Genomic DNA, 24067 nt, shown 5'->3' on the forward strand with positions numbered 1-24067 from the left:
GGGTCGATAAGGATGTGTATAGACTATTGCCAATTGAACAAAGTCACTATCAAGAACAAGTATCTGTTGCCGAGGATTGATGACTTATTTGATCAGCTTCAGGGTGCCAAGATGTTTTCAAAGATTGATTTGAGGTCTGGCTACCATCAATTGAAGATTAGGGCATCCGATATCCCTAAGATAGCTTTTCGGACTCGGTATGGGCATTATGAGTTCCTAGTGATGTCATTTAGGTTGACAAATGCCCCAGTAGCATTTATGGATTTGATGAACCGGTGTTCACACCCTATTTGAATTCTTTTGTGATTGTACTCATTAATAATATCTTTATCTACTCCTTCAATCAAGAAGAGCATGAGCAATATCTTCGGATTGTACTTCAGACTCTAAGAGATAGCAGTTATATGCCAAGTTTTCAAAGTATGAGTTTTGGTTAGACTCAGTCACATTTTTGGGGCATGTTGTATCGGCAGAAGGCATAAAAGTGGATCCTAAGAAGATTGAGGCAGTTTAGAACTGGCCTAGACCTACTTCAGCTACAAAGATCTAGAGTTTCCTGGGTTTGGCGGTTTAGTATCACTGGTTCGTAGAGGGGTTTTCATCTTTAGAAGCCCATTGACTAGATTAAACTAGAATGGTGCCCCATTCAGATGGTCGGATGAGTGAGTTGAGCTTTTCAAAGCTCAAGACTTCTTGTACTATGGCGCAAGTGTTGGTGTTGCCCACAGGTTCAGGATCCTACATGGTGTATTGTGATGTATCTCGTATTGGGCTCGGTGCAGTATTGATGTAGGATGGCAAGGTGATTGCATACGCGCAACGGTAGTTTAAGGTTCATGAGAAGAATTACTCTGTTCATGACTTAGATTGGCAGCCATTGTTCATGCACTAAAGATTTGGAGGCACTATCTTTACGGTGTGTCATGCAAGGTATTCATGGATCATCGGAGTCTATAGTATTTTTTCAAGCAAAAGGATCTCAACTTGAGGCATAGGAGGTAGTTGGAGTTGTTGAAAGACTATGATATCACCATTTTGTATCATCCCGGGAAGGCCAATGTGGTGGCCGATGCCTTGAGTAGAAAGGTTGTACGTATGGGTAGCCTTGCATACATTCCAGTTAGTGAGAGGCCGCTTGCAGTAGATGTTCAGGTTTTGGACAATCAGTTCGCGTGGTTAGATGTTTCGGAGCCTAGGCATGTTCTAGCTTTCATACTCATTCGGTCTTCCTTGTATGAGCGCATCATAGAGTGTCAGTATCATGATTTTCTTCTCCTTAAGGACACGGTGCGGCACGGTAGTGCCAAGCATGTTACTATTGGAGATGGTGGGGTTTTACAGATGCAGGGTCGTATTGTCTGCTCAATGTGAATGGGCTTCATGATTTGATTCTTGAGGAGGACCATAGTTCCCGATATTCTATTCATCCGGGTGCCACCAAGATGTATTAGGACTTGCGACAGTAGTATTGGTGGAGGAGGATGAAGAAGGATATAGTTGCATATGTAGCTCGGTGTCTAAATTGTCAGCAAGTAAAGTACGAGCATCAAAGGCCTGGTAGTTAGCTTCAGAGGCAAGAGATTCCTGAGTGGAAGTGGGAGCGTATCACTATGAATTTTGTTGTTGGACTCCCATGGACTCAGAAGAATTTTGATGAGGTACGGGTCATTGTGGACAGGTTGACCAAGTCGGCACATTTCATTCTAGTAGCAGTTACCTATTTTTCAGAGCGGTTAGTTAAGATCTACATCCGCGAGATCATCCGTCTTCACGGTGTATCTGTGTCTATCATTTCTCATCAGGGTACGCAGTTCATCTCGTAGTTGTGGAGGGCCATATAGCATGAGTTAGGCACACGAGTTAAGTTGAGTACATCATTTCACCCTCAGACAGACAGACAGTCCGAGCGAACTATTCAGATATTGGAGGATATGTTTCGCGCTTGCGTTATGGATTTTGGGGGTTCTTTGGATCAATTCTTGTCGCTTGTGGAGTTTGCCTACAACAACAGGTAGCATTCGAGCATTCAGATGGCTACCTATTAGGCATTATATGGGAAGCAGTGTCGTTCGCTAGTTGGATGATTCGAGCCGGGAGAGGGTCGGTTGTTGGGTACCAATTTGGTTCAGGATGCCTTGGATAAGGTCAAGATTATTCAGGATCAACTTCGCATCGCTCAGTCTAGGCAGAAGAGTTATGCCGACCATAGAGTTCGTGATGTTGCATTCATGGTTGGAGGGATGGTATTACTCCGGGTTTCACCCATTAAGGGTGTGATGAAATTCGGAAAGAAGGGTAAGTTGAGCCCTAGTTATATCGGGCCCTTTGAGATTCTTGAGAGAGTGGGTAAGGTGGACTATAAGCTGGCATTGCCACCCATTTTATCAATAGTCTATCCGGTGTACCATGTGTCTATGCTCCGGAAGTATCACGGGGATTTATCCCATGTGTTAGATTTTATATCAGTTCAATTGCACAAGGATTTGACTTATGAGGAGGAGCCGGTGGCTATTCTAGCCCGGCGGGTCTAGCAGTTGAGGTCTAAGAGTTATCCTTTAGTTCGAGTGCAGTGGAGAAGTCATCCAATCGAGACATCCACGTGGGATTCCGAGTCGGATATGCGGAGTAGGTATCCACACCTTTTCACCAGTCCAAGTACCTTTCTATGTCCGTTCGAGGACGAATGTCTATTTTAGAGGTGGAGAATGTGATGACCTGATAGGCCATTTATAGTTTTACCTTTCATTTTTATGTTCTGAGATCTCGAATAGCTCCATTTAGCCTACATCGATTTACGTGTTGCAGTCCGTGTCCTCTTTCTAAAAAGTTTTTATGAGAAAATTGATGAAAATATGGAATCGTACCTTAAAATTCATTTAAGTTAACTTTGGTCAACGTTTTGTGTCCCGGTGGGTCCGTACCGTGATATGGGACTTGGGCGTATGCCTAGAATTGAATTCGGATGTCCCTAGCTTGAACTGATGTAGTTTGTTGAAAACTAGAAATTTAAAGGTTTAAAGAATTTCTAAGTTTGACTGTAGGTTGACTTTATTGCTACCAGGTTCGGATATCAGTTTCGGAACTTGGTATAGGTTTATTTCAGTATTTATGACTTGTCTGCAAAATTTGGTGCAAAACGGAGTTGATTTGACGTGATTCGAACGTCTGGTTGTAAAGTTGCATGTTCTTAAGTTTCTTTGAAAATTCCATCCGTTTTGGTGTCTGATTCATAGTTCTAGGTGTTATTTTGGTGTTTTGATCGCGCGATCAAGTTCGTATGATGTTATTACACTTGTGTGCATATTTGGTGGAGCCCCGAGGGCTCGGGTGAGTTTTGGACGCGTGGTGGAGTGTTTGAAAGAGTTAGGATTTTTGCTAGTACATGCACAGGCCTCAGACCTTGCAATTGCGAGGTTAGAATCGCATTTGCAATAGTAGAGGGGCCCTGTCAGCTTCGCATTTGCGAACAATTTCTTCGCATTAGCGAAAGGGTACTCAGGTAGGCTAGTTCGCATTTGCAGTTTTCCAGTGTTTGCAATTGTGAACAATTCATCGCAATTGAGATGAAAGTAGAGATGGAGTGTCTTTGCATTTGTGAAGGATTTCTCGCATTTGCGGGGTTCACAAATGGTCGCTTTTGTGACATCTGCGCCTGGACAAAAAGAGGGCAAGGCGGGATTTGGCTCATTTTTCACAAACTCTCAACCCTAAACACTTTAGAGGCGATTTTTCCAAGAGATTTTCTTCCTAAATTCATTGGTAAGTGACTTTAATCTATTTCTTTTCAATTAACCATTACATTTCATAAGTTTTTAACATCAAATCTAGGATTTTCATGGTAGAAATTAGGGGCTTGGGCAGAATTAAGAATTTTTGTAAATATGGAATTTAGATCTCGAATTGAGGTTAGATTTCGAAACTAATTACATAACCGGGCTCGGGGGTGAATGGGTAATCGGGTTTTGGTTCGAATCTCGAGTTTTGATCAAGTGTGCCAGGGTTGACTTTTGTTGACTTTTTGGAAAAAGCGTAAAGATCTTAGCTTTATGTATTGTAATTGACGTCCCTGGCATTGTTTGTTGATATGAAGTCGATTTTGGTTAGATTCGGTTGGTTCAGAGCCAAATTTTAGAGGAAAGGCCCCAGTTGAGCTTTGATTTGCTTGCAGAGCGAGATAAATGTTGGGTCTAACCTTGACTTGAGCGAATTAGAAACCCTTTGAAATATGTGATGTGTGAATTACATGTGTGGCGTATACGGTGCCAAAGTAATTGTTTCCATGCTTTTCCCGTATTTCGTTAGTTATTTTATTCCATGTCTTAATTGTTGCATGTTTTAAATTGCTTCTTATGCCTTAACTTGCTACTTGTCACTTATTAGTTTAGTATTAGAATGTTCATTTTTCCCATGCTTCCATGATTAATTGCTACTTGCCTTAATTGTCCTATTTGTACACTTTAATTATTTTGTATTTGGCTTGTCTTGTTGCTTTGTATCAATTGTAGCATTCTTTGATTTGGTACGAGGTTCCCTTATGGCTTTGCTTTCATATTCTTTAATTGTAGTGATTCTTGAGATTCGAGTTGTTGAGTTGATTTCATTTATTGATTTTGTTTATGGATTGGGTTGTATGCTGCAACGGGTGAAATAAGAGGATTGATATTATTTGGTGGGATCGGATTGCATGCCGCAACAGATTTTATATTTAATTTTGGCATGGTGAAATGAGGGAGGATTATGATATTGATTCTGATTATATGGTGGGATCGGGTTGCGTGCCGCAACGAATTTTTACTTGTTATTCTTAATATTGAAACGATGAAATAAGGTAGGATATTGAGTTGTACGGTGGGATCGGGTTGCGCGCCGCAAAGGATTGTCTGTTTTGTATTCATTGTTGTATTGTGTTAGCTTTCAGTATTTTCATACGAGATTCTGAGGACGAATGTTTTTGGTTTTACTGGTTTCGAAGATTGAGTTTATTTTCATCACTTAATTGCCTTACTTTTCATGCGCTCTCTTCTGTTATTATTATTATATTGCGTACAGGTTATGATAAGTGACTCGCCTTAGCCTCGTCACTACTTCGTTGAGGTTAGGCTCGACACTTCTTGTGCAGATTTTGGAATCGGTCCTGGCGGTGGTCAATATATTGCTCGGATTGGTATTCCGATGGAGACTTGAGGTATAATTGTTCGGCCTCGTAACCCTGAAGTCCCCTTCTACCTTATCCTAGCTGTTTATTTCATTTCAGACAGTTTTACTTTCATTCAGACCATTATTTATATATTTCTAGTCGTTCGTGCACTTGTGACACCAATTCTAGGATTGTACCTAGATATTGTTGTTATTATGGGTTTTCGCACTCTATTTTAGTTTCATTTCAGTTTACTCGGTATTAGTTAATTTGAATGGTAAAAATGGATGAAAACTATTCTAACATTTGCTTTCCTAGCAAGTGAAATGTTAAGCACCATCACGGTCCCGGGGGTGGAAATTCTTGGTCGTAACAACACCGTATAGGTGCGGGGTGGATGAAATGGAGGCTAGCATTGAGCTTCCTGTGTGACAAGAATGTGCCACCAAAATATAAGGGTCAGTTCTACAAGGCAACGGTTAGATCGGCTATGTTGTATGGGGCAGAATGCTGGTCAGTCAAGAACTCCCATATCTAAAAGATGAACGTAGCCGAAATGAGGATGTTGTGATGGATTGTGGGGGCACACAAGGTTGGACAAGATTAGGAATGAGGATATTCGGGAGAAAGTGGGTGTGGTTCCTTTGGAAGATAAGATGTGTGAAGTGAGGCTTAGATGGTTTGGGTATGTGAGAAGGAGAAGCCTAGATGCCCCACTGAGGAGATGTGAACGGCTGGCATAGGCAGGTAGGAGAAGAGATAAAGGGCGGCCTAAGAAGTACTGGGAGTGGTGATCAGGCATAACATGGCACGACTTTAGCTTACGGAGGACATGGCCCTTGACAAGAGGGTATGGAGGTCGAATATTAGGGTAGAAGGGTAATAGGTCGTCGTGTATTTTTCTGATATGTTCCAGGTTTATTAGGGCTAGATGACTAGTACATTGTCTTCGATTCTTAGAATGCCAGTATTAGGGTTGTTTTAGTACTATCTTCTTCGGTTTTCTAGTACCCTATCGTGTTACTGTTTGTGGCTATTGCTATTGCTACTGCTTTCTTCGATTTTCTAGTGCCCTGGCCTTGTTGTTGTTATTTACTGGTTCCTATTCTTCCTCTCGAGCCGAAGGTCTTTCTGAAATAGCTTCTTTGCCCTCTTGGGTATGGGTAAGGTCTGCGTACACATTACCCTCCTCATACCCCACTTGTAGGATCCCACTGAGTTGTTGTTGCTGCTGGAGAGCCAGAAATTGAAAGTTGTCTAAATGCATAATTGTACATAAAGCTGAGGTAGTACTACAGATTAGAAAGGAAATTGTAGAAAGACTAGATTTAATTTTAAAAATTTAAAGAAAGCACGTAGGCATAGAAGTTTAACTCAACGCTTACTTTGTAACTAGATTTCATTGTTTTGTTTGAAGCCCGACTCCTGCTCTCGGAAGTAGGTGCTTTTTATGCGCATTGTTTTTCTAGTTGTTAACGGTAATTATTTTTAATGCTGTTACAAAAAAATTACAATATACTATAAAACTTTACGTAATTCATATTTTTACCTATTAAATTTGTAAAAAAGTCCAAATCCACCGTTAAATTTTGATTTACTGGAACTTTTGCTTAAACGCAAACCATCAATTCTTCTATCATATCTATCTACGAATTTAGTCTTTCATTCTATCAATAAAAATTTGTTTAAAAAAACCTTATTGTCACAAAACATATTATATATGTTCTTTACTTATACCGAAGCTTCAACTGAGGCAGCTTAGTAATTCGAGCTATACACCGTAGATGCTAAAGCCTAAACACCCCTCTAATTCTGATTGGGAAAACAAATCTATACAATAGCTGTTCAGTATACTATGTCGGCTTAATTTTTACAAAGGCCAAAGCATATTAACCACGTTTCAATCCCAACTAAAGTTAGAATAAACTATATGAATCATCTAAAATAATTGTCATACATGTCATCCCAAAGTATATCAACATCGACTACAACAACAATAACAAAAATCCCAATATAATCTCACAAATAGAATCTGGTAGTGTGTGCGCAACCTTACCCCTACCTTGAAAAGGTAGAGAATCTCTTTTCGATAGATTCGGATCAAGAAAAGATATCAATATCAAATAAAGTATCGTAAATTTATTAATCACAATCGTTGAATGCCAAATCAACAAATACACTCTTCCTTGGAAATCAACTGCATTAAAGAATATATGCTCAGATATTCTCTTACTATAGTAGCTCATCTTGTTCATCGGTACAGACTAATATCCTCCTACACAATAGATCAATCATTTAGCCTTTACAGATTTCCATGTTTCCTAATATATTAGATGTATTCATCAACAATTCAAAATTAACATATTCATACCCTGCTTTCAGTTTTAACATCAAGTCTATTGCTTCAATCCTTAAGGTTTAATGCTTTTAGCAGCACTCCACCATTGCTGTCTTTCAGCTCGCTTAAGGTTGACTCATAGTACTGTCACATGCTATTGGAAACGGAATTTTATTGCTTAAATTAATCCGCAACGCGCGGGGGTCGGGGGGAGGGGGAGGAGGGGTTGTAAAGGTAAGAAAAGCTGGATATATTATACAACCATAATGATTACAAAAATCAAAACCGTTCAAAAGGGAATGGACTTAACAGTGATTCTTCAAGTTCACGAAAACCTCGATAGACAGCTTCAGTTTGATTTTGTGGAAGAGGCAATCTTCGCACTTCTGTCATATATCTGCAAAAGAAAAACCCACGTACAGATTTAGATATGCACTAATAAACATATATAATGACCAAATGAGATAAAGTACGCGAATCCTAACACATATAAGGTCTTACTTGAGTTCGTCAGAAATATACCCGTCCTAGTACTACACTTATTATGTAACCAACAAGGTCATATCAACCTTCTTTTGTCACGCATTTCCAGCTTTACGGTCAAGCAAAACCCTTCTCCCCACACCCACAACTCGGCAATAAAAAACAACAAAAAGGATAAGGAAGAAAAAATGCACTAAAAGCTCAAAATATCTTAACAGAGACTTTAATAAAAGAGATTCTCAGTTCCATCACAACACACATGGAAGGTACACGTAAATCATAGACCTTGCCAAAATAAATGGAAAGATCAAATTACTCCTCTTTCCTAGGCCAACTAGAAAAGCAGATAAAAAAGACGCTGGTAAACTGGTGCACCATTAAGTATTTAATATATTCTAAGCTATAGCAAACCAGCCTTATCGATAGTGAAAGACACGAAAAGCTATCTTGGATATTGCTGAAATGAGTAAAATGACATATATTAGTGAACAACGGAAAACTAACCGATTTGCTGCACTTGTTATTTTATCGCGAACACCTTGATTAACAACTGCTGTCTGTCCTAATGATAAATTTCCACCAAGAATCAGAGAGGCTCCAGTAACACTTGTACCCATTCCCTGTGCGAAGACAGAAAGTGCCCATTCACGAAGTAAAGTCAGCACGGAACGCAGGAGACGCAATCTAAGATTTGGAGAGGGCAACACTGCCCCACTGGATAACAGCTGGTCATAGGTATTTAATACAGGCTCTACTGCACCCTTGCAAGCAGCTAAAAGGGCCCTTGGAATATCTTCATCTCCGACAGATTCAACACCAGAAACCACTCGCTCCTTTGCAGTATTTAAAGAATCAATTAAGAAATTAAATTCCAAAATGAAGAGCTGTACTAATTGAAAGCAAAGGAACTAACAGAGTAGAAATGGGCAAGAGTAGCTCAAAGGGGGAAATAGCCCATACCTGTGCAGCCTTCTCAAGGTGAAGACAAAGAGTATCCAATGGTAAAACAGCTCCATCTCCGGGATACACCTGGGAACCAACCCTCTTCAGTACAGCACAAGCTTCAGCAATCCCACCCCTTGTAAGAGCTTGATCAATGAGCCTAGCCCAAGTCTCTCGCACTATGCTGCTATCAGCATCACCAGAGTAGCTAGCAAAGTACAACATCTCCAGACATATCTGCAAGCCAGAAACAAGAAAAACATGGGTCAGTTGCCTGAACTTGGAGAATTAACAATGTTGACAAAACTGAACAATCTTTTTATGTTCAAGCAGATGAAAGTGATCCAAAAGTACATTTTGTTAAGTTGATGGCTTAACCTTTCTCTTTGACTTTTTTGGGGAGGCTACTTGACTACATTCAAATTAATTAAAGAAAAACTTTGCGCATTAAACAATATGTCCTACATTGCCAATGATGTATGAAGGATAGCATGTAAAATTAAGAATGAATTGCCAAATCCTTGACATGAAGATTTTCCTTCTTTAAATCCAAAGAAGAGTGAAGGAAAAGGAGGGGATGACTGGAAATGGCTGAAGAACTCTGGTAGCATTCACACAAGCTGAAACGTTACGATTTACAAACCGTGACTTTTGGATATGACCTTTGAGTTGTCCTTTCACATAGCTGCGCAGAAGCTCATATAGATGCATATATGGCTCTTCGACTCTTCCAAACAGGAAATTTTGTATTAAAAAGGTTACAAATAGCAGAACTTGGTATTCTATTGCTCTTATTAGTTTTAAAAAATCCAGAAATCACCTCTGTAGTCTAACTTGTTTGCAATTCCTATATAAAATCACTTTCTGAAATATACCCATGCAGAATAGCCGTCTTCGAGTTCTAGAGTTATCTTGTCTACCAGAACATTTATGACAAACAAAAAGGGTACAGCATATAGTATGAGTTCTTTAAGAAAACAGAAAAGATCATTCATAAAGTAGAGCATGTTTACAAATGGGTGTCGATTGTTTCATACCTCCCAAAGTTCAAAGGGAACAGCATAGTCATTATACAGCTGAGTAATGCTCTTCAACTCCATTGACAACTCCTTGGCCTTTTCTCGGAGAATGCGCATAAAGTTGGGATCAGCAGAGTTACTCATATTGGGTGATGTTTCATTGGAGCCAGATTCAGATGTGCCTGTAGATGCCTCCAACCTGGAAGCCATAGCCTCCAGTTCATCTTTAATCTTTATTTGAAACTGAAGAACAGAAAGCTTTCCTTCGAGCAAATCCAGTAGCCCATTATCAAGAGCACCCCGGCCAGAACCACTCATACCATCCGTGTCACTGGCACTCTTTGCTTGCAAAACAGCATTACTCAAGTATTGCCGCCTGTCATTACCCAAATTAGACAGCAAACTCTGGTCTGACAACAAATTTCTATGGACTAATGCAAAAAAGTATTTTCTCCATCCAAAATATGCATAGCATACTTTTCATTTCCATTACATCCCAAAAGTGTTTAATAACATTCCACTAACAATATGATTTTATACAGCTTTTAGCCTTTCACAAGAAAACTTGCCTCAATCCCAAGTGCGTTGGAGTCGGCTATATGAATTCTTGCTGACCAAGTCTCCATTTCAGCTAATCTCAGAACAGCTTTCACAAGTTTCAAGAATTTAATTCCATTTTACTAACCATATTTACACTTTATATTTAAACTTTACTATGAGGTTTTATTGCCAGAAGATGAAAGTAGCAGAAATGAGGATGTTGGGGTAGATGTGCAGTCACACTAGGATGGATGAGATTAGTAATGAAGATATTCGGGAGAAGGTTGGCGTGGCTCCCATGGATGACAAGATGCGGGAAGCGAGGCTCAAATGGTTCAGGCACGTACGTACAGAGGAGAAGCCCAGATGCCCTGGTAAGGAGGTGCGAGCGGGTGGCGTTAGTGGGTACGAGGAGAGGTAGAGGGCGGCCTAAAAAGTATTGGGGAGAGGTAATCAGGCAGGATATGGCAAGGCTTCAAATCTCCGAGGACATGGCCCTCGATAGGAAGCTGTGGAGGTCAAGCATTAAGGTTGTAGGTTAGGAGGTAGTTGAGCATATTTCTATCTCGTACCAGTGTGAGGCTAGTCTGATAGGATTTTGTCTTAGACTGCTAGTGGTCAATGTTGTGTTCACACAATTCTTTCGTTTTCATAGCGTCGGGCCTTATTTACTGGTTATTGTTTTTGCTTTTCATGTATTTACTGGTTCTTCTAATGTTGTTATTATTTCTATGGTTTTTGTTGATGGTATTGATATATTGTTTCTTTACGTCTTCTTAAGCCGGGGGTCTATCGAAAACAGCCTCTCTAGCCTCTCGGGGTAGAGGTAAGGCCTGCGTACACACTACCTTCCCCAGACCCCACTTGTGGGATTTTGCTGGGTATGGAGCCTTTCTTTCAATCTTCTAGCAAATTAAGATTGTATGTGATGTATTTCCTATGTCTTTTTATCACTGTAAGAAAAGACTTGAGCCGTCAGTAGATTTTAGTTCTTCAGATGAGATCTTCTTTTGTATTTTTGTATTCAACTTAATTAAGTTCTGTCAGCATTATATTTGTATAACTTGCTGGTATTTTATTTTAGTTCTTCTGTATGAGATTATTGGTCTTGTATCCTTCGTTAGTGTTCATAATATATGGGTTGTAGTGCCTTACATGGATGGAGGTCCTTGTATCCATGATGCTCATCCTGATGATTTTGAAGAAACAGTTATTGCAATAATTTTCTTTGAAGTACTAAGGGTTTATAATATCTTCATCATTATGGACGCATTCGTCGCGATCTTAAAGTAAGTTTGAGCCTTAGTTAAATCCATTACAAGTTACATATGCTTTATATTAAAAGAAGTCTGTAACTTTGTTACTTTGGAAACACTACATTTGGAGGAGAGTTGGATTAGTACTTGGGCTATTTGATATAGACTAATAGAAACATTCTCCACTTGATCCGTTAGTCAAAGCCAATATAATGTCATAGTCTTCTTCAGTTACTCAAAATGTTAGCACGTTTTCCCCTTTCATATAATAAACAAAAACACCAATATTTCTAGATAGAATAGAGGGCAATTCGTCGAAGCCAATATGAGTGAGGAATCGATTTCATGCAAGAATTCTATTCGATTCATTGTTTTTTCTTTTTTCTTTTTATTTTTAAGTGAATTGAACTTCTTTGTTGTATTCTTTTACATTATACCGTTTTGTCTTCTTTTTGTTCTTTTTTGATAATTTGAATAAATTTTCTTGACATCTGACAATTTTTCTGAAATAAATTGGTAGAGAGAAATAAGCAAAAAAGGATTATCAAAAAAGGAAAATGTAAAAGACGAAAAAAAGTGTAGTTTCACCTATATGGATTATTAAAAATTCTATAATATTAAAATCGATTACAACTTGAAATCTAATACATTCAAACTAAAATATTTCTGATATTTGGGTATTACGAAAAGATTAATTAAGTTTTGTAACCGCGCAAAGCGCGGATAAATTCACTAGTTATTATTATATATGTATACGGGTTTTGCTAACCTACAACAAGGTTGTAGTAGAAGCCATTCACCTTGTGAGACGATTGGTGAAGCAATATAGGGAGAGGAAAAAGGACTTGCACATGGTGTCAATTGACCTTGAGAAGGCTTATGACAAAGTCCCGAGGGAGGTGCGATGGAGATGTTTCGAGGTTAGCGAAGTCCCTGATAGCGTACATTAGGGTGATTTAAGGACATGTACAAGGGTGCTAAGACTCAGATGAGGACTGCGAGAGGAGACTCGGAACATTTTCCTGTGGAAATGGGATTGAATCAAGAATCGTCCCTTAGCCCGATTTTGTTTGCCCTAGCGTTGGATGTGTCGACACGACACATACAAGGGAGGTGTCATGGTGTATGTTATTTGCTGATGACATAGTACTGATTGACGAGACGCGAGGGGGTATTAATGCTAGGTTGGAAGTTTGGAAACAGACACCGGAGTCCAAAGGGTTTAAGTTGAGTAGGCCGAAAACTGAATATTTGAAGTACAAGTTCAATGATGAGAGGCATGAAGATGAAGTGGAAGTAAACATTGATACTCAAGTCATTCCCAAAAGAGATAGTTTCAAGCATCTTGGGTCTATAATCCAAGATAACGGGGAGATTGACAAAGATGTTACACACCAAATTGGAGCCGGTTGGATGAGATGGAGGCTAGCTTCGGGTGTTTTATGCGATAAGAGTGTGCCGCCTGGACTTAAGGGCAAATTCCACAGGGTAGTGGTTAGACCGGCTATGTTGTATGGAGCTGAGTGTTGGCCCGGTCAAGAAGTCCCATATCCAGAAGATGAGAGTAGTTGAAATGAGGATGTTGAGATGGATGTGTGGACATACCAGGAAAGCCAAGATTAGGAATGAAGTTATTAGGGACAAGGTGGGAGTGGCATCCGTGGAAGACAAGTTGCGGGAATCAAGGTTGCGATGGTTTGAGCATGTGAGGAGGAAGGACATAAATGCCCCGGTCAGGAGGTGTGAGAGGCTGACCATAGCGAGCCTGAGGAAGGGCAGAGGTAGGCCACAGAAGTATTGGAGAGAGGAGATTAGGCAGGACTTGTCGATGCTTCACCTAACCGAGGACATGACTAGCGATAAGAAGGTATAGAGATTGAGGATTAAGGTGGTGGGTTGATAGGTAGTTGTGAGTCTCTCCTAGGTTTACCAGTAGTACTAGTAATATTCTTGTTGTTGGTTGAAAGATACTTCTTCTAGCTTGTTATTATATCTGGTACTTAGCAACCACGTCCATTGTTTTTGAAATTGCTACTGAAATTGTTGCTCCCTGATTGTTACTATTTGATGCTACTTTCCCCCCTTTTTCCTCATCGTCTTTTGTCTCCCTCTTCTTTCTTTCTTCTTCCTATCTCTTCTTTCCTTTTCTTTCTATCCGCCTTTTCTTGAACCGAGGGTCTATGAAAACTGCCTCTCTACCTCCCCGGGTAGGGGTAAGGTCTGCGTACACTCTACCCTCCCCAGACCCCACCTGTGGAATTATACTGGGCATGTTGTTGTTGTTACTACTACATGGGTATAGTAGGTTAGCATTGTATACATCCTTTATTTTCTCTCTTATGCCCCTAGAAGCACCCTAACAACATATTAGTATGAGGGACTTTATTATCTTTTTGTCCAAAAACAAAGCCTATCTAATTCTTATTCTCCCTCTTTTCTTTTCTTTTCTTCTCACGTCAATGCTGAGACCACAAGGAGAAACATAAACTGATAAATGGCTGCTACCTAAAGACAAAACGGGAAATAGAATATCATTAGGACAAATGGTCTTTACTTTCTCCCTCATTAATGTCATCCCCTTTCGGTTCTCTCAGAAGAAGCTTCAGCAATCAGATTAATATAAAATCAGATTCGGACAGCACTAACCCGTCATTTGATGATTTTATCAGACCTAAAATTGCTATGGCATTCTGGTATCACAGATAAGAGAGTGGGGATGGGAAGATGAAAGATTGTATACTGGGTTCTCTTATTAAGATGGGTGACAATTTGTGAAGAAGTATTGCTTCAGTTGCACAGATTGTTAAATTCTTTTTTGTTAAGGTAATAAATTTATTAAAAATGGTAAGAACATGCTCGTATACAAGTTAGTATACCAAAAAGTAGAAAACCTTACAAGAGGACATAGTTTTCTACAAATGACACCCCATCTTCTATACAAATAGGAACCTCGTGGGTGCACCAAAAACAAATAAGGGAAAAGAGGTTACTCCTCAAGTGTACAAGATCTTTCTCTGCTCCATCAAAAGCTCTCCTACTCCTCTCACTCCAAACAACCCACATGAGTACTAGAGGAGCAACATTCCATGTCCTACATCTTCTCTTCATTCTTCCGAAGGCCCAACTAAACACAGATTGTTAAATTCTTGTGGGCCCATTGCATGATGATAGAAGGAGAAAGAAAGAAAGAAAGAAAGAAAGAAAGGGAGAGAGCTTATCAATTTCTATTTCTTGAGTGTCTATGGTGTTGGTGGAGAGGATGGAGGAGGAGAGATTCTGAAGAAAGAGAAGCTGGAAAGTGGGGGATAGGGGCGCAAAATTGTGATGGGTTTTAATTTTTGCTAGAAAGAAGAAAAAAGAGTCTCCTAGTAATGACTGCCAATTAGTGTTAGGGGTATTTAAGTAAAACAAAAGATGTATACAATGCATACAATGCTAACCTACTACAATCATGTAGTTGGTTTGCAAAACCAATACACACACTCTTTTCACATCTATTTTATTTGGTATATGATGTTGACATGAGTTGAGCCTAAATGGGAAATGAGGATTCATATAGCCGACCCTAACTAGTTTGGGACTGAGGTGTAGTTGTTGCTGTATGCAGGAAATTGCAAAATTATGTTAAGGCGTAAATGAAACAATCAAGCAAGATTATGAATAGATAACATCAGCCTTCTATTTCAATTTTTCACACAGCTAGATATTAAGTGCAGGCCGCACACCTATCATTCTGGGAGGGTTGAAGCAGCATAACAGTGTGACGTTAAGAATAAGCTTCTTTCCTTTGTGCCTTCACACAATTAACTCACCCAACTTAAGCTCAATCCTAGAAAAATGACATCAATATTTATTAGGTCAGTTGAAATAAGAACCTTTGCTCTAAAGTAGGAGCATCCCCTGCATCAGTGGAGCGCCTTTCTGCCAGTCTCACCAAAACATGGGCTGCAAGAACATGCTGCCGCTTCAAAACATAAAAACGAGCCAAAAGCTCGAAATATTTTGCTTGGTTGGATGCCACAGGTACTCTAGCATGAGCCAAAGGTGAAATTGGAGATGCCACAGCAGAAGCAGCACGAACCTGCGAAACAAAGTGAAGAAAATGAAGAAACGGAAAGAACCGATGCTCAGGAAATTGGTCGCATAAAAATGGAAAAAAGTTAATGTAAGCTGGTTGATAGTAATGTGTTGAAGAACTCGAAAAGCATCAATACTGAGGATCACAAATGAGAAGAATATGCATTATAGAAATAGAAAACTACAATAAACTGCTGCTAGCTTGATTGTAGGAGGCTTAATTGTAGAAGAAGATTTGATTTAGGAGATTTTATTCTACTGTAATTGATTTGTTGTAATTGTTGTAATTGATTTCCTTCCCTAAATTAGTCATAGGACCTTTTGTACAAGTAACTCTTGCTCAATGTATGTAAATATATACAGAAAATACCGCCTTCATGAAATCTTCATAAACAAACCTCATTTGTAGGTTCACGGCCAGAATTTTGCAGAAAAGGCACCAAATCGGGGCCGCCATATTCCAGTAGTTCATCTTCCAGGCCCAAATCGATTAAGGTTCGATACAGATAGTGATGAAAAACTCTGTCCAAAGATTGCACACCAAGTTGGACAATCTGGCATATATACTTTTTCCGAGAAGCTTGATCAAGAGTAGATTGAGCGACAGGTCTGATAGGAGATCCAAATTCCCTCTTTGAAGCTTCACCTTTTAGAGAATGCAAAGCACTGGCAATAATCTCATAGCACTGCTCACGTTGAGCAAGTGCATGATCTCGAATTCCATCATCTATTTGCTCATTAAAAGCATCACCAGCAGGGTCAAGAGCTTGTGCCTTTTGCAGAGGTAATAGGACCACGGCTTCATAAAATCTGCAATATCATAGCATGCTAAGCACAAGGCCACTAATCTAGGTAATGAACAAAACTGATTCTAGATAAAGGTGAAAGATGGATCTAAATGAACTGACCTCAGGTCTTCAAAACGTTTACATACAGTCCGCAGATCTGCAGACTCTGGGACTTTGCTTAGGTAATTGAATGCCTCTCTAGCGAGGTTTTCTCTCTCCGCTGTGTCTAATGTAGCAGCAGCTCTTTCAAGAGATTCAACTGCTAAGTAGAACTTGTAATCAGATTCCTTGTAATAGCTTGAACAACCCTCTCGTAGTCTACCACTTATGTCGTCAACAGTTCCCCTGCCATCTGGACCAGTGTAATGCTGGAGAAGAAGATAAATAATACTTGAAGAAACATGCCTCAAGTGCAAGAAATAACACACTAATATGGAAATCTAACAATTTTTCCCTTTGCAAGCAAGCAACTATCTAATGCCAAACTGGAAATCACCCGCATCTGAAAATGAAGAATTTTGTAGTGCATGTTAAAGTACCTCCATGAGGGCAGATACAAGTCTCGTAGCAAGTCTGTCTCCCTCTTCTGAACAAACTAGTTGATGGAATGTCAACTGGACTAAGGCCTGCTTGATATTGGCATCAAAATTCTGAATCAAGCGTGTCACGTGATGTTGTGCAAGAAGTTGCAGCAAAAATAGGGCTTCGCCACATCGAAGGAGCAACTGCCTGATACACTCCATTGCTCTAACCTGTAAAACAATTCGATACATTTTGCAAGTGAGTTATGCCTAGGGATTAAGGAGAACCAATTCTTTAAAAGATTTACCTCCATGGCAGCAAGTTCAGCAGAACTATAAGGAAGCCGTTGCCTTTTGTTTGATGCTCCACCTTCGTTGGAAGCAGGAGATCCAAATAGATTTCTTACCATACTTCTGTCACCAGCCCCAAAATCCGAGCCAGTTCCAATCAAAATTGATCCAGTCAGGTCACCTAGGCCAGCAACACAACCATAAAGTCCCCTTCTCTGATTCCTCCTAGATTTAATGAGCTTCTCCAAAGAACGTATCTTGTCTTCAAGGATTTGCATTGCCTCACCAGGAAGTCGGCAGACAACTATTACATTGTCAGATGCGACTGAGGAATCTGTGCTTCCTTTTGTGATAAAAACAGGAAGCTCCCACAAAGGTAGAAGTAACCTTGATGAGCATAAGCAAAGACCTTCATGAGCACCGGAGAAAACGGGCTCAGCTTCCTGAACAACCTGGCCCATGCTAAATCCTCCAGCTGGAGCTCTAGTATTTGGAAATGCACCGCTACCTTCTAACTGCGGTACTCCAACAAGTCTTGGATCCTCATATGCTTCAGCTGCCCTCTCAGCTGCAACGTTACTTACTAAAGTCTCAGTATAGATTATCCTTGCGGCAAGCATTAAACACATGGCAGCAGACTCTCCAGATCCAAAACGACTAAAGAAATCCTCTAATAATGACCTAGGCGAATTAGATTCCAATAGCCTCCTGAGTATATCGACTGGTCTGTTAAAAACTACTTCCATCATGCCCATTGTGCTGAATATGACAATTCTCCTTCTTGGTAATATATGTTGGGTTGAAAGATCGCCTCTAGCCCAAAGTTTACCTGAGGTTTTTTCACAGGATTCCCCTGAGTTATCATAGCCACAGAATTCCAGCTGTAAATAAAGTGACTGCACCGCCGCTGCTGTATCTGGTAGGGGTAGGACATCTGAAACGAAAAGCATCCTCCCTTCAATTGGCAGGGATGACACCAATTCACGAAGTGGGCGAGAACTCCTTGCAACTGCTCCCAAACTACTAGAAGAAGATTGAAAGCTTGAATCACGATTTACAATAAGAAGAGAAGAAACAGTTGATGGAGATGAATCAGAAAGGAAAAGAGTCCCAGCAGAGTAATAAGCTGATTCTATCTTCAATGACAGATCTTCACTCTGTGATCTACTAGCAAGAGATACAGCTCCAAATGGAAGCCCACTACCTGCCCCTAGAGGAGGAGCCGGCCTAGTCGTTACAACTTTTAAGCAGTTTGGCTTCTGATGGTTAACACCACCGAAATTTCCAGCAGAACTATTGTTTCCACCAGAAGAAGAGGTGGAAAGATACATCCTTCTGCCATCTGACAGAACAGCAACAAGGTGTAGCCACTTTGATTCTAAGGAAGACAACGGTGAGATGGAAACAATGGTTGTTTTGGCTGATCTGGGAGCCCTTGAACCTGCTGGTTGCCTACCACCATAAGTATCCCTCTGATTTATCAAATTTCTCTCCTCTGCTACCTTTCTAAGGGGTCCATCCCCATTTGCTCCAAGAGAAAACACTTGAATTTTCATCTCTTCGGTGCGTGCATATAAGATGTGTCTCTCATTGTCAATGACCATTTCAACAATGGGGTCAATGGCTCCAAACTTGAAAACATTTGGCACCACCCACCTGCAGGAAATAAAACAGCTATTATCCTTACACCTCACTCCACACTCAGGCTCTTCACGTTAAGGTTCTAAAAAGGCATGCAAAAATAAGGAAAAAGATTAAGTAGGCAAAGTTGAGAACCTAGATGCTTATACGATTCTGGAAAGCCCTTGGTGGCTATGCAAATTGCAAAAGCAAACAAACGGAGGTAAATTAGAGTTTCGTGTAGATTACTGAAACAACCTCCACTCCCACCCCCATTAAAAGAACAAATTAAGAGAAAAGTGAATACCTTGATATAATACTTCCGACACCTGCAGTTAGACAGACCTTGCGGCATCGTTTCTGCCACCCTGAACCAGTTGAGTATTGCAATTCATAAATGTGGCCGTCACGACCAGCAAGGAAAATGTGACCTCTGTCTGTGCAACTGATACATGTCATGGTCACTCCATCAGATGGAATTGTATAATCTGGTAATGGCTGAAGTGACACCTCAGCATATGGATCAGTTCCGTCGCTGCTCCCAGAACAACATACACCTACAAGGATCAACTAAGTGCAACAGAGCTAGAGGTAAATGAGAGGACCAAAGGACAAAGGTAGAACAAGTTGATGTTATTAAAAGATAAGAGGAGGTAACATGGACTTGAAAGTTGAAACAGACGTCTAAACTCTAAAGTTCAGCGGCAATTTAAGCAAACCAATGCCGACATCACTAATCCATTAGAATTCTGACACCTACTCTTTTGATAAAGTAATAATATTATTGATGTGGGAAAACTCCCTTATACAATTAGTATATAAAAAAGCAGGGAACCAACACAAAAGTATGGTTCTTTACCCCAAAAAAACATGAAATCTCCTATATTACCAATAAGGATCTTATGAATGCACCAAAAATTAACTTAAAACTGGAGGCTATTCTTTAGATGTACAAATTCATTCTCTACCATGATACTGCTAAGTGATAACTCAAATGATATCTGCACTTCTCCATGTATGAAATCCATTATCTCCATATCTATAGGCAATATGGTGTACAGCTAAGCACACAGATATGATTGAGGACAAAACAACAAAATTTCTACATCTTTAAATTGCTAAGCTGATGTTGTAAAAGCCCAACTTTTGCAAGCTCAACAGCTGAATTATTTAAAGTTAGTCCTCAATCTTTCTAATCGTGATCCTCAGTCAAAAAAAATCCCTTTTAGCTTTAAAGAAAAAGATGAATGATGAAAGTTACACCTATAGAGTAATAGAATTACCTAAAGTAAACATCAGAATGTCTATCAAAGATACCCACATGTTCAAGATTGCTAAGACTAAGATAGACATAGAATCACGATCAAATGGATGGAAATGCATATCACAAGACATAGAATCACGATCAAATGGATGGAAATGCATATCACAGAGCTTGGATAAATAAAGTTTAACATTCATGAAGATATAGCACCTCAACAGGAGTTGCCAAGATCAGAAGATACTGGATGGCCTCCACGAAAATTCCAGGCTTGACTTTGGCTAGGGCAACAGCACATATAGCTTGTTCATCTCCATTATATTCAGGACAGTGGCCATCCCTAAGCAAAGCATGATACCATTAGCCAAAACAAAATATAATACTACCTCCGTCCCAATTTATGTGATGCACTTTGACTGAGCATTGAGTTTTAAGAAAGAAAAAAAAGAAAGGCTTTTAACACTTGTGGTCTAAAACAAGCCATAAATATGTGTGGCTATAAATCATCTCATTAAGGGTAAAATGAGAAGTAAACTTAAATTGATTCTAAATATAAAAAGGTATCATTGGGACAGAGGCAGTCAGGCAGTAGACTAGAAAGCAAAAGAGACTAAAGCTTTTTTTTTGGATAGGTAAAGTAAGGATTGTATTAATGTAAAAACAGCATAGAGAAAATGCTGTTTGGAAGTACAGCCCAAGAAAAAGGACATTAATAAGCCTTTATTACCATAAATAATAGCACACACTACCCTCCCCAGACCCCACTTGTGGAATTACACTGGGTTTGTTGTTGTTGTTGTACCACAAATAATCCCATCCCGAAATGCTCAATACATAGCTCATTACATACATAAGTAAACTTCCTAAGCATATCTAAAAAACCTCAGTGATACAAACAGAACCTTGACTGTGGATATGACTTAAAGGCCCATGCTTTTCCGGACTTGAAAGATAACATCATCCAAAATGGTTTAAGGATTGGATAACAAATAATTTGGGGCTTGGAGGCTAGCAAACAACAACAACAATGGACCTAGTATATTCCCAACGGATATATATATTTTTCAGGTAAAAGAAGATCGATCAATGCTCAAAGATCAATACCAGACAATTGAATTTGAAAGGCAAGGTCAAAAGTCACAATCAGCGGAACTGAAAATTGTCTAATGTACATTTGACCAACTAAGAAAAACGGATTTAACAACTCGGAAAATGCAAACAAATTTTTGTTAAATGATTGTGGTTGAGTTATTTTTACTTTTTTTAGAAATTTGTTCGGGCAAACCCTTAGGACCAACAGCAACCTTAGAAGCTCGGGGATAATGCCCCTCCCCCTCTACCCGTCTCCACTAAAAAACCAGGCTGATTATGGTTGAGTTACAAGCTTTGTACATAGAAAGCACGGCCTTGGCATGATAATTAATGAATAATAGTTAAGACACACCTGGACTATTGTTGATGGGACATAGAAAGTCCCAAGCTGGTGTGATATTAATGAAATTTTAATGATTTGTCAAGCAATTAAGCAATTTTGATTATTCTCACCACTTATCGAACCGCCAAAGAAACAATGTGTTGTCCACTGATGCCCAAGCTCTGTGTATTTCAGGGAATATTCCACATAATGCAGTTCCTTCCCCACTGGAGGCATTATATCTCTCAATCAATACAGAAGGCAACTCCCAAGAATCCACGACTTCCACCAAAGGAGGCCACTACAGTAGTAACATGAACGAACAGATTCAGTGCTATGAATACAATTTAAAGCTGCTAAATGGAAATAGTAACATAAGAAACAAGATCAGTATTGCTGTTGATGAGGATGATTATGACGTTAAATAATTGAAAATCTTTCACACGCTATAATCACTTCTTTTGTGAGTTTTCTGAAATTAGATTAATGCCTTCCTTAAAAAATATGAAATTTGAAAGATGCAGTGTTGAAACTACTAATTACTCCATTGACACTCTTGCTTCATAATTATCTTTACTGTTTTCTTATAAAGCTTGAGAATATATCCTCCCATCTTGGTAAAATATATATGCTTTTCTTTTATTTTCTTTTTTGATAAGTCTCTGTAAAATATATATATGCTTTGAAGGATAATCTACTTTTTCGACTTCAAACAGCTTCTTCAACCACTTTTACTCCATAGAGCGTGATTGACGAGAGTTGCCACCTGTAAAGGTTATTGCAATTGATTTTAGTTTTCTTCAGAGAGTCTTTCCTCTGATTCATGAGAATAAAAAATCCATTCTTTAAAAATATTAAACGCTGAGGCAACGCTATAATATGAAAACTCATTAGAAAATAATTTGATACTGTGATTAGTAATATAAATGTACATATATTTACACAAACTATGCCTAATTACAGCAATTTCTCACAAAAAACTTGCACTTCTACTGGTATACACAGGAAAAAATTAATCAGTCCCAATTCAGTGTTAAACTTGGGGTAACAATTGGGTGGATTAGGTGATTCGTCCTAATGTTTTCAATAGTTGAAACCACAAGATAAACTACTCCTAGCCATTAAGCAACAAGCAAATAATTTACGAAGTACTGGCTTCTTCTCCAAAGTGAAGCATACAAGTTAGAAAAATACATAAATAAGAAATTAACCAGCATTTATGAATTTGCATTTACAACATCACATTGCAAGTATCGTTCAAATCCAGCACCAATATAAAATAAAGACAATATAAATCCCAACAACTCAAACATCATAACTAGATTACCTCACGGGGTTGAGCGGTATAGGGATGACTGGCATATCTAGAAGCTTCCAAGGCGTCTTCGAGATCGACTTGAGAAGCAACGTCACGGCCAATGCGGTCACTAACTACAAGTCCCGCATTAGTAACATCACGCATCACAATCTCGTTGTCCCAAGACATCTTCTTCTGAAAACGTCTTAGAGCAAGAATTCCTAGGGCTTCAACTGAGCTCAGCTTCACAACAAATCCAAACCCTAGACGGTAAATTCTACAGCCGTGTGGTGGTGCAACGAAAGCAACTGGAAATTTGAGCAAGGAGAGTGTGAAAAAAGGGAGTAGGGTTTTAATGGTTTAAGGTTTATTTAATGGTGGCGGGCAAAATAAGCTGTTGTAGTGTGAGAATTTTAAGAGCCCAATGTCGTGCCCAAATTTTTTAAATCATATCGTTACTCGACTATTTATTTGTATATTAGTCATGTTATATACGTGTGATCTTGTGAGTATTAAGAAACTTAGCTCAAAGTAATAATATGAAACAAGCAAATAAATAAGAATGTAGAGAGAAAGTGTCACGACCCCAGTTCGTCATTCGTTAACTATCGTGACGGCTAGTCTCTACGACTAAGTAAGTCTAACAATGCGGAAAAAAAACAATTGCGGAAAAGAAAATAATTAAAATCCGAGATAACAAAATGAAACAGTGTTTAAGATGCCGCCTGGCATAGAACAATACAAGAATCTCAACCTAATACTCTCAAAATTCGGAACTCCATGAATCACAAGCTAAGAATTTACATAAAAAACTCTAACTCCGGAAATATCTATCAACAAGGAAAGTACAGAAGGGCTATACTAGTAGAGAATAGAAAAGGACTCTTCAGTCTGCGGACGCAGCAGATATACCTCGAAGTTTGTACGAAAGCGACTCGCCTCAAGTGCGATAAGACTAAGTGGAAGTACCTGGATGTGCACATGAAAAACATGCGCAGAAAGGGCATGAGTACACCACAACGGTACTCAGTAAGTGCCAAACCTAACCTCGGTCAGGTAGTGACGAGGAAAGTTAGGGCCCTA

General features: G+C 39.3%; 1 protein-coding gene across 2 annotated transcripts; it reads right to left on the minus strand.

Annotated features, from left to right (window-relative positions):
* Positions 1 to 7256: 7256 nt before the first annotated feature.
* Positions 7257 to 23408, minus strand: LOC104249584 (nuclear pore complex protein NUP155). 2 transcript variants are annotated; one of them, XR_011400367.1, is made up of 14 exons: positions 23015 to 23408; positions 21819 to 21988; positions 20487 to 20613; positions 19320 to 19582; positions 17410 to 19048; positions 17120 to 17332; positions 16701 to 16948; positions 16191 to 16602; positions 15591 to 15796; positions 9938 to 10295; positions 8919 to 9137; positions 8463 to 8791; positions 7509 to 7872; positions 7257 to 7412 (listed from the first exon to the last, which is right to left on the minus strand). XR_011400367.1 is itself a non-coding variant. In XM_009806033.2 (13 exons), the coding sequence occupies exons 1-13, from the start codon at positions 23171 to 23173 to the stop codon at positions 7755 to 7757; spliced, it is 4461 nt and encodes a 1486-aa protein (XP_009804335.1). In that variant the 5' UTR covers positions 23174 to 23408; the 3' UTR covers positions 7257 to 7754. The 2 variants fall into 2 exon arrangements, 1 of the variants encoding a protein (XP_009804335.1); XM_009806033.2 differs by having other exon boundaries at positions 7257 to 7872.
* Between the last annotated feature and the right edge of the window lie 659 nt (positions 23409 to 24067).

Source organism: Nicotiana sylvestris, chromosome 6, assembly GCF_000393655.2.
Source record: "Nicotiana sylvestris chromosome 6, ASM39365v2, whole genome shotgun sequence".
NCBI lineage: Eukaryota > Viridiplantae > Streptophyta > Magnoliopsida > Solanales > Solanaceae > Nicotiana > Nicotiana sylvestris.